The sequence below is a fragment of the Haemorhous mexicanus genome, chromosome 1, assembly GCF_027477595.1.
Source record: "Haemorhous mexicanus isolate bHaeMex1 chromosome 1, bHaeMex1.pri, whole genome shotgun sequence".
In the NCBI taxonomy this organism is placed as follows: Eukaryota; Metazoa; Chordata; class Aves; order Passeriformes; family Fringillidae; genus Haemorhous; species Haemorhous mexicanus.
The window spans coordinates 59,710,801-59,722,857 of NC_082341.1; the positions used below are offsets into that span (position 1 = coordinate 59,710,801).

At 36.4% G+C, this 12,057-nt stretch overlaps 1 protein-coding gene across 1 annotated transcript in view; it reads right to left on the bottom strand.

The window, feature by feature from the left end:
• ADCY1 (adenylate cyclase 1) overlaps positions 1 to 12,057 on the bottom strand; it is a 144,963-nt gene that overhangs the window by 59,461 nt on the left and 73,445 nt on the right. Inside the window, exon 4 of the mRNA XM_059838983.1 lies at positions 8,533 to 8,644. Within this exon, the coding sequence (XP_059694966.1) occupies positions 8,533 to 8,644 (112 nt within the window). The remainder of the gene's footprint in view (positions 1 to 8,532; positions 8,645 to 12,057) is intronic.

A 12,057-nucleotide genomic window follows, 5' to 3' on the forward strand; every position in this document is an offset into this window, starting at 1 on the left:
GAGGGGGGAGGGGGCTGCTTTGTTGCAAACAGCTCTGAGGTTCTGCTGTTGTTGTAGTTCTTTATTTAATACATTTTGCCTAAAGAGTGAAGTCTGTCAACTCAGACTGAAAAATTGAAAATTCAGAACATTAACTTCACATTCTTGTGCCATACAAGACAAATCTTTGATATACCCAGGATAAGGATATTTTTTAATAAAAAGAGAAAAGATTTTACAGTTTGTAAAAAAAGCGTATACATAAATATATATACACGTATATATGTTGTCTCAAAGAAATAATAAAGAAGGTGTCAGACTTCTCCCATAAGAATGACAGTCAGATATTCCCTAGAACAAAGAGATTGTACTGAATAAGTGCAAAGTCTTTTAAAGGAGGATCTTTCTCATGTGTCAGATTGCAGCAATCCTTATTATCACTGTTGGAACTTTGTTTTTATTAATAGGCTATCCAAGTAAGTAATTGTTATGTGAATAGATTCAAAATCAGGATCAATTTTTGTTGCTTGCAACTCTGTCTGGTAGGAGAAGAGTTTCTTTAAATCTTTTATTTATTTTGGAGATGGCAGATGCTAATGCTGGAATGAATCCCTGGTCTTCCTTCTGTCATTGCAACAATCTATGTATTTGTACATAGTCAAGTGTCATTGTAGTATGTGGTACCTCTAAGAGTGAGCCAAAGAAGAAGGTCAGATAGACTACAACTTTAAAACACAGGATTTTAAAAGCATAAACATTCAACTTTTTCTTGTAACTCCATTGGCTGCAGTGGAATTGTGCCAAGGCAGACTCTGATCCTGTGTAACTTAATTGCAATATATTTAATGCTTATTATATTAATCCTTTTTTTTGTCTGCAAGTCTGAAAGCAACCTGATCTGCAGATATGCTTTTCAGACTTTTATTGTCCTAACCTCCTGGAATCACAATCTGTGAGCAGGCGTGACTTTAATTATCCATAAATTAGAAAGAAATTAGAAATTAGAAATTTTTTGCCATTCTTAATAAAATCTGCACCATCTAAGGTTCAAAAAGTTTCTGTACCATATCCAGCCAATGCGGATTTGGTCATGCTTTGCAGAGTAAGACAAGGGGTTAATAAGGCTTACAAAGAGATGCATAAGTAATGTTTCCCATTTCTCCCAACTCACACCCTACCAGACTTGCAATCCCTCACAATGCTATGGACTTTAGAAATAGTAATATTTTGTTTTGCTTAGCCTACATAAATGGGAACAGGAGTTTGATCACTCCCTACAATGCTTAGTTATTGCAAAGTTAGTCTTAAAGAAAAAAAAAAAAAAAGAAAATAGAAAACCAAAGCCATGTTCAGGTTCACCATTTAAATGCTGGGGAAAACGGGAGGAGATTTATTAGGCCTGGGCTTACAGATTCAGGGAAGGCTTTGACATCCTTGCTGTATGTCAGACTTCAGCTATGGTGAGATCTCTGGATATTCATTGGGCGTAGCTGAAAATTAGTACAGGAGCAGCCCAACATGCAGCAGAAAAGCGGAATGAGATGTATGCACTGGCAGCACAGGAAACAGCTCTGGAGCTCAAAACCCCAGCATGCCTCCGTGGGGGGAAAAACATTGCCCTACTCCCTGAAAAAAATTTTGCTAGCTCAATATTTTCTTCACATATTGAAGAGAAGTCACGATAGAGGGAATCCATTAAATGTAAATTTTTGATGGCTCAGCTTTCACTGAAGTAGAATAAACTTGGGGCAAAATAGTGAACTATGAGGGCTGAAGACGGAACACCGATGAGTCTTTTAGCTCTGCTGTCAAGAAGTTCATCACTGGGGCCAGGCATTGCCACAGAGGGGCATGGTCACCTTCCCTTACCGGTGTTCAACGAAACGAAAGGAATATCAGTGACCCTCAGAAAAGGAGCCTTCATAGAAGTATTTGTGGGGTTTTTTTCCTTTCAGATTTGTCTTCTCTAATTCTTTCTTCTTGGATTATCACTCACTTTCATTTGGAAAGCCCCATTCCAACAGTTTCCTTTGTTGGAGGAATCCTCTGAATTGTCTTTATCAGGTAGGCACAGGGGATCAAATTTTCAATCCATATTAATCAACATGGCATTACGTGTTTCAGGGGAACTACACGCATTTATACCAGCTGTCCCTCTTATCCTCAGGGATGCAAGACATAACTCAATAATCCAGGCTAACCACAAGACAGTTACAGACATTTCTTAGTTACTACTGCATAAAATGACTACTGGGGGGAAATACTCAAAGCATATCTAAAACTCCCTGAAGACAAAAAAGAATGATGAAAAATGCATTCCTTATTTATCTCTCTTCACAAACCTAGAACTTCATTTTGCTTCCAAAGAGGTCTTGTGAGAGGACAAAATAGGATTTACCACTGTTACTACTGCATCTTATTTGCAGTGTTACAGCATGTGCAGCATATTTAATATTTATAGCCCTTTCTGCCAAAATGCTATTAATCTCAGTAGAAAATTGGATTAGAAAGCTTTTAATCACTCTAGAAATTATCATTTACTGCAGATGTGTGTGCACACACAAAAGACTTGCAGAAAGAATTATATCTTCTGCTGCACCCTCTGAAGATGAAATTATGTCTGTATTCAATTTCAATACAGTTGTTCATTAGGTTGGAACAAAAATCACAGAAGCCTATATGTTAGCTATCATACAGTACAGATTTATGTACATCCCTTCATACATATGTGAAGATGTGCATGTATGACATGCAGACACACAGTTCTGCAAGTTTACCTACATCATCTTGCATATATACACAGCATATGGCATAAAGGCAAATTTTAATATTCATTCTCTGCAGTACTAACCAAAGTGGCTCAGCCAGATAGCTGTGGGCCAGATACCAGTTCTGAGCTCCCCCCTTCCAAAAGATTTGAATATAGACTGGTAGGAGATATCTGGCTGTTGATAGCTATTTCTGGCATTACTACTCCACTCCTTCCTTTAAGCAGAGATATAGTGACTGTCTTACTGCTCCAGGTGCCTTTGGGAGAACATAGTACAGTGTTTGGCTGTTATGGAAATTGTGAAGGACAAATCACCCTCTTTCAAGGTCTTAAAAGAAACAGCGATGAATTGGATAGTGTTAGTTGGAAGGCTATATAATGTAACTAAGCAATGCTGTACCGAGTTGTTAAGTTCAGTGCATGATGTCAGGAAGAGATTCTTTGTAAGTAATCACTTTACAGGTTTTGTCATTTGCACTTAATGCATTTCATTCACTTCTAAAGTCAAGTGAAATAATTTTTTTTTCCCCCTCAGCTGTAACAGTTTTGTGCATCAAAGAGCTTTAGAGAAAAACAAAACTGAAAGCATTCCATGGAAATTGCAACTGAGTTAATGTTTCCTAGACAGTAGCAGTATTCTCAAAAGACAGCTAGGTGCTCAAAAAGAGGAAAACATGGGTTTAGATTGACATGAAAAACTCTTTAGAACTCTACCTTGACACCCCTTTGAAACTTTTAGTTTAAAACTTTTTGCCCCTTTGTCCTACAGACCCTGATAAAATCTTTGCTGACTTTTTTATAAACCCCCTTTTATATATTGAAAGGCTACATTAAGATCTCCCTGGAGCCTTTTTCTCCAGGCAATGCTCCCAGTCTTTCTTCACAGGAGAGATGTTCCAGCCCTCTGACCATTTTTGTGATTGTCTTCTGGACCCACTCTAAGAGATCCTGGTTTCTCCTGTGCTGAGAGCCCCCGACCTGGATGCAGTTTACTCATCTGCAGTTACCATCTGCAACTTTCATTAATGACTGACAATTTCGCTTATCATATTTTTTTTTTATCAGTAAAACAAAAGAGATCTAGCAACATTGTTTCTCTGAGTAGCATCCAAATCTATTTTAATAACTATATTGAATGTGGGCCACAATGTGAGAGATTGCTGAAGCCATCTTCTCACATAAACTTCATAGTCAAATCCTAAGTATAATGAAGTGACAAGGACATTGCCACCAGCTCTATTATATTGCAGTGTGCCAATAGTATAATATACTTATGAAAGTTGTCCAGCCTATTAGAAAATTCCACTGAATCCTGTAAATTACTACATACATATTTTACAATTATTCCCTCAGGTTTTGAAGTGTATGTTTAAAAACTGAAACATCTATTTTAATAAACTTTTAATTGAATAAATCCTGCAAATAGTAGCTTTATAACTAACATTAGTTCTTTTACATCTGCTAGTCCCAACATGAAAAGCCTTGAGGATGAGCTAACTGCAATACTCCATAGAGTTCAATTTAGCAGAGTAATGGAGACATACTTATTGCAATAAGGGTTAGCATAGAGTTAAAAAGAAGAGTTTCTGCAGTGGCAGAAAATATGAAAAGAAAACAAATGCAGTATAGGAAGTGCCACAGAAAATTACCTGATAGGCTCTGACCGGGGAAAGCTGGCCATCCCCAGGTGAGCATTTGTAAGCTTTTAATTCAGTAATGTGTTTGTGAAGTCATTAAAAATCATCTACCATCATGGGAGCCACATTATGCATGAACAAATGCAGAATTATTCAGGACAGCTATAAAAAGGATGACATTAGTTTCAAATGCTTTCCCTCAATTTTATTGGCAATTATATATGCTGACCTAAAATGACCTAAATTTTGTCTACATTTTCATTCTTACAATAAATTCTTTCCTTACTTCACATGAAGTATAATTTTACAAAACTAGAATATTAAAATGCTTTTAGTTCTGGAGAGTGAAAACCTATGCAACAATTATGTATATTAATTTACTTGGAAATGAAAAAATATTTTAGTAATAATATTTTATACAATCATGACTGACACACATACTGGTCTCCTTCCTAGGTTTTATTAGGTATTCTTTCAGATTCTGTCTTTTGATGATGATACATTCCAGGAGAAGCAAGCCTAAACCAAATACACTATAAAATGCTGAAAAAATAAGCTCCAAATTTCAGTAAATGGTTCTTTTTCCAGATTCAAGAAATACTTTTCTCTACGCTAACTGCACAACAGGTCAAAACAGCAGGTGTCAGTACATATGCCCACACTTCAAGCACCTGAGGCTGATTGGAACAATCCAATACAGTCCTATACAAAGATGCAAATTTCAGATTTGCAGCATACAAACTCAGGAACAATTTGGTAATTTACTACAAGCATACAAATTATGAAAGGAATTGCGACAAAGGATTAACATACCAAGCACAATATTCTCTTATCTAAAATAAACTGTAAAAAAGGCAAGACCTTCTCTCTGGGGTACCTGCCTATTTATATGTTCCTACTGTACTTAAAGTGTGCAATGTTAATTTTTTCCCTTGAAAATTGCTCCCAGACACTTCAGCTTCACTCCATGCACACATCATTATTCCCCAATCCTATAGAGTTACATAGGCATATTGACTAAGAACACCTTAAGAAAGTTTACATCCTTAGGTCTCTCCAGGAGACATCTCCAGATGGCTGTTCAGAACTTGATTTAAACTTATGTGGTGATCTGCCTCAGTGGGATCCTGTGTCTGTGCTGACTTTCAAGGGAAACTGAGGAGACAAGTCTCCTTAAAATTAGCATTTATAAATATCCTGTCCCCCAGTGCCCAGAAATTTTCACAAAGAATGCTGTAAGTTTATACTTATGCTTTCCAGCACTAATTTTCCCATCTTAAACAGTTCACAAAACTGAGTTTATTTCATATTTTAAAAATACATCATAATTATCTTAATATAAACTAAAAGCATTCTACAGATGCAATATAAACAATTTTTTAGAGTGATTACTTCTAGGAAAATCTAGTTCAATGCTCAGCAAAGAACTAACTGTTCTTGACACTGTTAAAAAACACACAAGCTGATTAAAAATATTATCTACTGATTCTTTGCCTAAGGCTCAGAAAAAATGTTTTTCAGTTCAGTATCTTTGAGCTTGAACTGGTAGCAAAAAACACTTCAGTAATGTTGAAATATGCAAAGTAAAAATTGTTAAATGCTAAGAAGACAATCAGGGAAGGACACTAAATTAAAATGGAAAGAAATAAAAATAGATTCAGCCTGACAAAGCCTGGAGGTATACATAACTGTAAATGGAAATAACAAGGAAGTGTTATCAGTCTGCCTAATAGATGAGATGACAAAAGTAACATGAAGAAATGAGAACTTTCATTCAGAATATTAAAACCCTCTTCTAGTGATGTCCTTTGAAAAGAACCTAAAATTCTTTTATCCTTGTCAGCTTCTAAATGAAAAGTCTTAGAATTCCAAGATGCAGAAAGATGGATGCTGAAAGGGAAATATCTGAATTTCAGACATTCAGACAAACAATTAATTCTCCATGTAGATTAGATGCAGGAAATATGTGAAAAAATATACCAAAGAAAAAAGAAATTTAAGAAAATAGAAACTTCTCTAAAAATCAAACATTTTTCATTAAAATTCACGATGCTGTAGAACTGCCTCCTCTTTTCTATTAAGATGACATATTGCAAGTAAAATATTTGGGACATGTCTAAACTGCGTCAAAATATAATAGAACTTTAACCATGACAGCATAATGCAAGTGATTATATCTCATTAAAATTTGTCACTCTTGTAAGTAAACTGAAGAAGGACAAAGTGAAAGCTAGCTATAGTATCAAAGGTTGATTGCAAGGCATCTGAATACCTCATTGAAAAATCAGTTGCTTGAAGCATTTATTAATAATATGTAATGCAGGATGACTATCAGCAGGGCCAAATCTGGCACTGCACAAAAGCTACTCTTGTTTAATAGGAAGAAACCAAGAAAAACTTAGGCTGTTTTGCTCGTCTGCAATCTCCAAACTGCTTCTTCCATGGCCAAGAACCGACCTTGCACCAAAGGCTGGCATCTGCCTGGTACCTGCCTGCTGGTGTCACTGACTCCTTCACTGGCTGCACACAGCCATGGCCAGGGGAGCAACCTTGGTAGGGCAGCCACTTCCCTGGCTTCAGGGCCGTGACACAGCATTATGCATTTCTGTGGGCACACATGTGATCTTGTGTCATACTACAGTCCTTCCCTTTGGTTACACGGCTCTGTAATCCCTGGCTATAAAGACTCCACAAATGACAGCATTGTAGGTTTTAAAAGAGCTTATTGGATGTCTGGTTGACATATAATTAAAATGCAATTAAAGTGAGAAGGATATTTGAACTTCTTAAACCATTTAAGCTCTTGCGAATGACTATCTAAATGGAAGTTCATTTTTATTTCTAAGGCATAATCTATGAAGTACTCTGGGCTGAGGACTTGTGCTCTCTATGAGATACTGCCAGTAGTTGCAGTAATGAATTGGTTACAAAAATTCATGCCTAAACCCCCTAGAATTCCATTGCATCTCTACTAAGCATCTAAGTTAATCTTCTGCTTTTCTTGGAAAAAAGGGAACACACAATTTTTTTTTCTGTTATGACTTGAAAATCTAGTGCAAATCAGAGCATAGCATTCCATCAAAGGATAACCCACTTAACTAAGAATAGGTCTTTCTCAACCCTAGGACCTTGTGGAGCAGAAGGTTTCTTTCTCCTTGGGGTTCTTGAGAGCTGTTTATCAAGAGGGAGATTTAGATGCAAAATGTCCACATGCTTTAGATCTCTCATGTGGAAGACTGCATCAAGGAAAAATGAGTTTGGACTGAAAAAATGTGGATGCTATTTATGTCAAGGACCTAAACAAATATTTTTTTTTAGGCTGCTGCATGGAGTGTGAAGACAAAATAGCTAGAAAGTAGAGGAGTATAATTTATGTGGCAGAGTTACTTCTCAGCAATGAAGGTTTTAAGGACAGCTGGCAAATAAGATAGATTGGATGAAGCTCTGCTTTGTTCAGGGGAAGACATATTTTCAACATCTTGTTAAATGTAATTTGAAACATGATGTGTGACATTTTCTGGCACAGCAATTCCCCTCATTGCCCATCCAATGGTTCTTGTCAAATTAGGCTGCTTGGAGTTATAAGCAAGGAACATTTCACTTATTTTCTCTTCCTTGGGGAATCTAGCATAATATAAGTGCAACAACAAAAACACAAGTATCAATTTATTATATGGATCCTATTTTGCCTACAATAACCTTTTTGAAAAGCTACCATCATTTCTGTTTTAAGGAGTGCTCTCTGTGAAGAATGAATTTTATTCTCTAGCTGCCTATTATCACATAATGTTTTATGCCATACTGCCAATATTCATATTTTCCATTGTTCTGATTTTTTTGAATGAAGGATAAAATTGTAAATATTGAAAAAATCTCTCTGTTTTGTACAAACAAAACCCATGAAGAACACTGATGGGCTACATGAAGGGGGAAGAACAGTATATTTAAAAATAGCAGTTACTTTTCTTTCCTAAACCATTAAATGAGATTGTTTTTTCTCTAGAATATTAAAAAAAGATTGAAGCTTTAGAAATTCATGACATGTGTGGCCAAATCAGTCTATTACAGATTTCTAACATTAATAACTCATGAACCATTTTTCAGAAGGAAAGGTAAATTAAATTGAAACAAAAGGGTTGTACTTACTGTAGCTAATTCATCAAATTTTCCAAAAAGTTCATTGAGCAGCTTCACCAGCTCTTGGGCAGTACACTGTGATGCCAAACTAGTGAATCCCACAATGTCTGCAAATAAAATACTGTAAAGAAGTAAAGAGACATGGATAAATCAGTAGAGATCTTCACATTCTTGTTACTCTCTTTTACAGCACAAATGTAACCCAAAACACAAACTCCTGAAATATTATCAACAAAGTGCTAGTTGTAAAAAAAATAGAAAATATTCAGAAAAATAGGCATTAGTCTGGTGCTGTCAACTGTTTTGAAGAGCTCTCAGACACTTGCAATTGCTCCATACCTACCTGGCAGAGGAGGAAAAGCACCTCATTCATAGAGTTCCCAATGAATACTCTAGGAGCATGGTGAAAAATTTATTCTCTTTGCAGCTAGGATCTCCTGAGCTAAATTGGTCTCAGAGACAGTTTTACACTGCTAGAGTTCCACAGCCAAACAGATAAACTTTGAGTGAGGTTTACTACGTACTGAAAGACAGAGGGTAATAACTTCAGTGCAGTAGCTCTGTGATGTGGCCCTGTGGTCTGTGATGATGCAGTAATTTCCTGTGAGGAGCTAGAATCTACAATGTCAAGCCAGTATTCTCTGCACTGTGCTGCCTGGCTCAGGTAAGTGTCCGGCTTTAATCAGCATTAGCAAGGTTTTAATGTCCAACAGTTTAATCTGCTGTAACAATCCCTGCTAGTCAGTGTTCATCAAGGGAGATATTTGAAATAAGTGCAGGTACCATTGTGATCGAGAGAATAAAAATTCTTGTGTAAATCACAAAACTCAGGAGAGTATGGTGCTGTGATCCTTTCAAATCTTTAGATCCCTTTCCGCTGGTAGAAGCACAGGATCAGCTGCAGGAACACACTGCATTTATCTCCAACATCCAGACTAGAAATGTCAAATTATTTATGAAAGCACTAATAAACCACCCCATGATATATAGCCTAGGTATAATTGATGTAGTCTAAAACTTAGTTTGCTAACTGTACGTTGAATTAAACATTATGTACACCCATTCACCTCAGCAAAGGTTCACTCTTAAGATAAAAAAGCAATACTAGAAAAGCAGGCCTAAGAAGTCTACTGTTTTCCATTTTTCATAAGCAAGTCTCAACACTTCTAATATGTTACAAAAAATGGCAAATAAAACTCCTGACTTCCACCCTACTTCTATAGTTTCATTTAACCCAGTTGCTTAAATCCCTTGTCCACCATAGCAGGTAAGTAAGCATATCCCAGCACAAAACCAACTAATCCAAAGTGCAATGACTTTGGTCTACCAAAAAAGCCTTTACGTTGTCATTTTAATCCTTGAGGCAGTGTCTTCACTCAGTACTCCTTGGAGAATGCCTTATGAGAACATTTCTCAAGAGGGCCCTGGTTCAAGGGAAAAATAGTTGTTCCATTCCCATGCTGTTTAATCATAACAAAAAGGCTTCTTACAATAAAGAAGTCAGCATTTACTTAATTTTACTGATTTACATCTCTGCTATCATAAAAGCGAACCAGCCAAGTGATGGGTAAAGTAAAATGCAATAACAGAGTTCAATAACACCTGCATATTTGCCCTGAAAGATCTAATTATTCTCTTAATTCTTTATTGATGTCCTTGTTGTTTGATGGCCCTAGGTCCTTCTGGAAATCCAGAGTTACCTAAGTTCCTTGAAGATTTTCAAAAACACTTAAATGTGCATCAATGTATTTCATACATTTTGCTTTATGGCTGTTTTTCTTTATGGCCTAAATTCACATCAGAACTTATAAAATTTAAAAAGGCACAGAGGAAAAAACAACAGTGACAATTATTGCAATCCAGTATGACATGTAGTTTCCTGACTTTAATTCAATACTATCAGTATGGAGGGGGAGGGTGGATGTTACTTTATAATAATAGCCTCTGATAGCCTCTCTGCCATTTTACATCTCATCTATTCTACACATTTTACATTTTGATTGGTTTTACTTTTCTATTTCCATTTAAAATATGGAGGTTCACTTTTTTTCTCTGTCTAAGCACACATAGAGTAACAGTAATTTCCAGCAGCACCAACAACATCCATTTGCAAAAAAAAAAACAAAAACAAAAAACCCTATGGCATTGGGAGGGGGTTAGGCCTTTGAGGTAATAACAATGTCATTTCATTACTGAGGTCTTTAGCAATGAGGAACATCTATATGCATACAAACCAAAGATGTTCTGTGTTTGTGAAAACTATAACAGAGTTTTAGTAACAGGTAACAGAGCAACCATTACATCACTAACATGCACACTGATAACAAAACCTCTCTATTAGTGAAACAGAGAATAGGAAACAGGTTCCTACATAATCATTCAGTTAAGAAGAAAGTTGTTTTACATATGGGTACCTTAGTAGGTCAGTATGAGATCCTTGCTATTCTTTAAAACAATACTTAGTCCTCAGCACTTGATTCAAAACACTGGTCATTGTACAAAAATGTGAAGTCCTTAAAAGCACCCGCAATACAGAACTGAACACACCATTGAAAACCTAGGAAAAAATAAGTAATTATTGTATGCTGAGAGACTGATGTTCAATTATGCTTGTGAGCTTTTTAATACTGTATTTAACTACATGTATACATTTTAAAGCTTATGGAATGGGTTAGGTAATATGATCATTGTTACACTTTCGTTTTTTTACAAAACTTCCAACTCTTTTAATGCAATCTTCTTAAAATATGCAAAGTATAACTCTCATGTCTGGACATGGCACAGATGGGGAAATGCTGTGAGTAGAAGTTCTGCCTTTTATTAATGAAAAATCTCCTTTTTTCCACTATGAAATGTTACAATCATAGTAACCGCTGCACTTTGTTTGAAAGTAGGCTGAAATGACAGTGACTAGACCTGATTTTGCAGCAACAGTGGTAAGGAACAGCCAGTGGAGAAGCAGGGGATTTCCCTATCCAATGTTCAACTGGCACTGCAAGCCTGCTGCTTCCATGGTCTGTTCTCAGGGGTGGCAGTGCTGAGGAGAGCACACACACACAGAGCTCTACTATTAAAAGAAATGGCATTGAAACTCAACAGCTGATTCATTTTATTTTAGCTGGTCAACTGACCAATATTATCCCTTTTACTTCTTCACCCATTTGTGTCCATCTATAGCCTCTTCCCATACGACTTGTACTACAAGTATTCTGGGGCAGCACCAACACACACTCTCATTGCACATCTGAAAAAAGTTAGAGTAGCTTCTTGGTCTGTGACAGGGAGTCAAATTACCCAATTCATGCAATACACTTTTTTCCCCTCTTATGTTCTGCTCGGTTTTTTGGGAAGTAAAAAAGAAGGCCTTTATGAGGAGATGGCAAAATCAGTCATAGGGAATGACAACAGAAATGAAATTTGAATTCTTGCAATGGCCATGAAATCATAATGGTACTAAAGAGAAAAATTATAAGATATACGGTGCCAGAATTCCAGTCATAAACCCGAACTGTTTCCACGGCCAAATGTATTCAA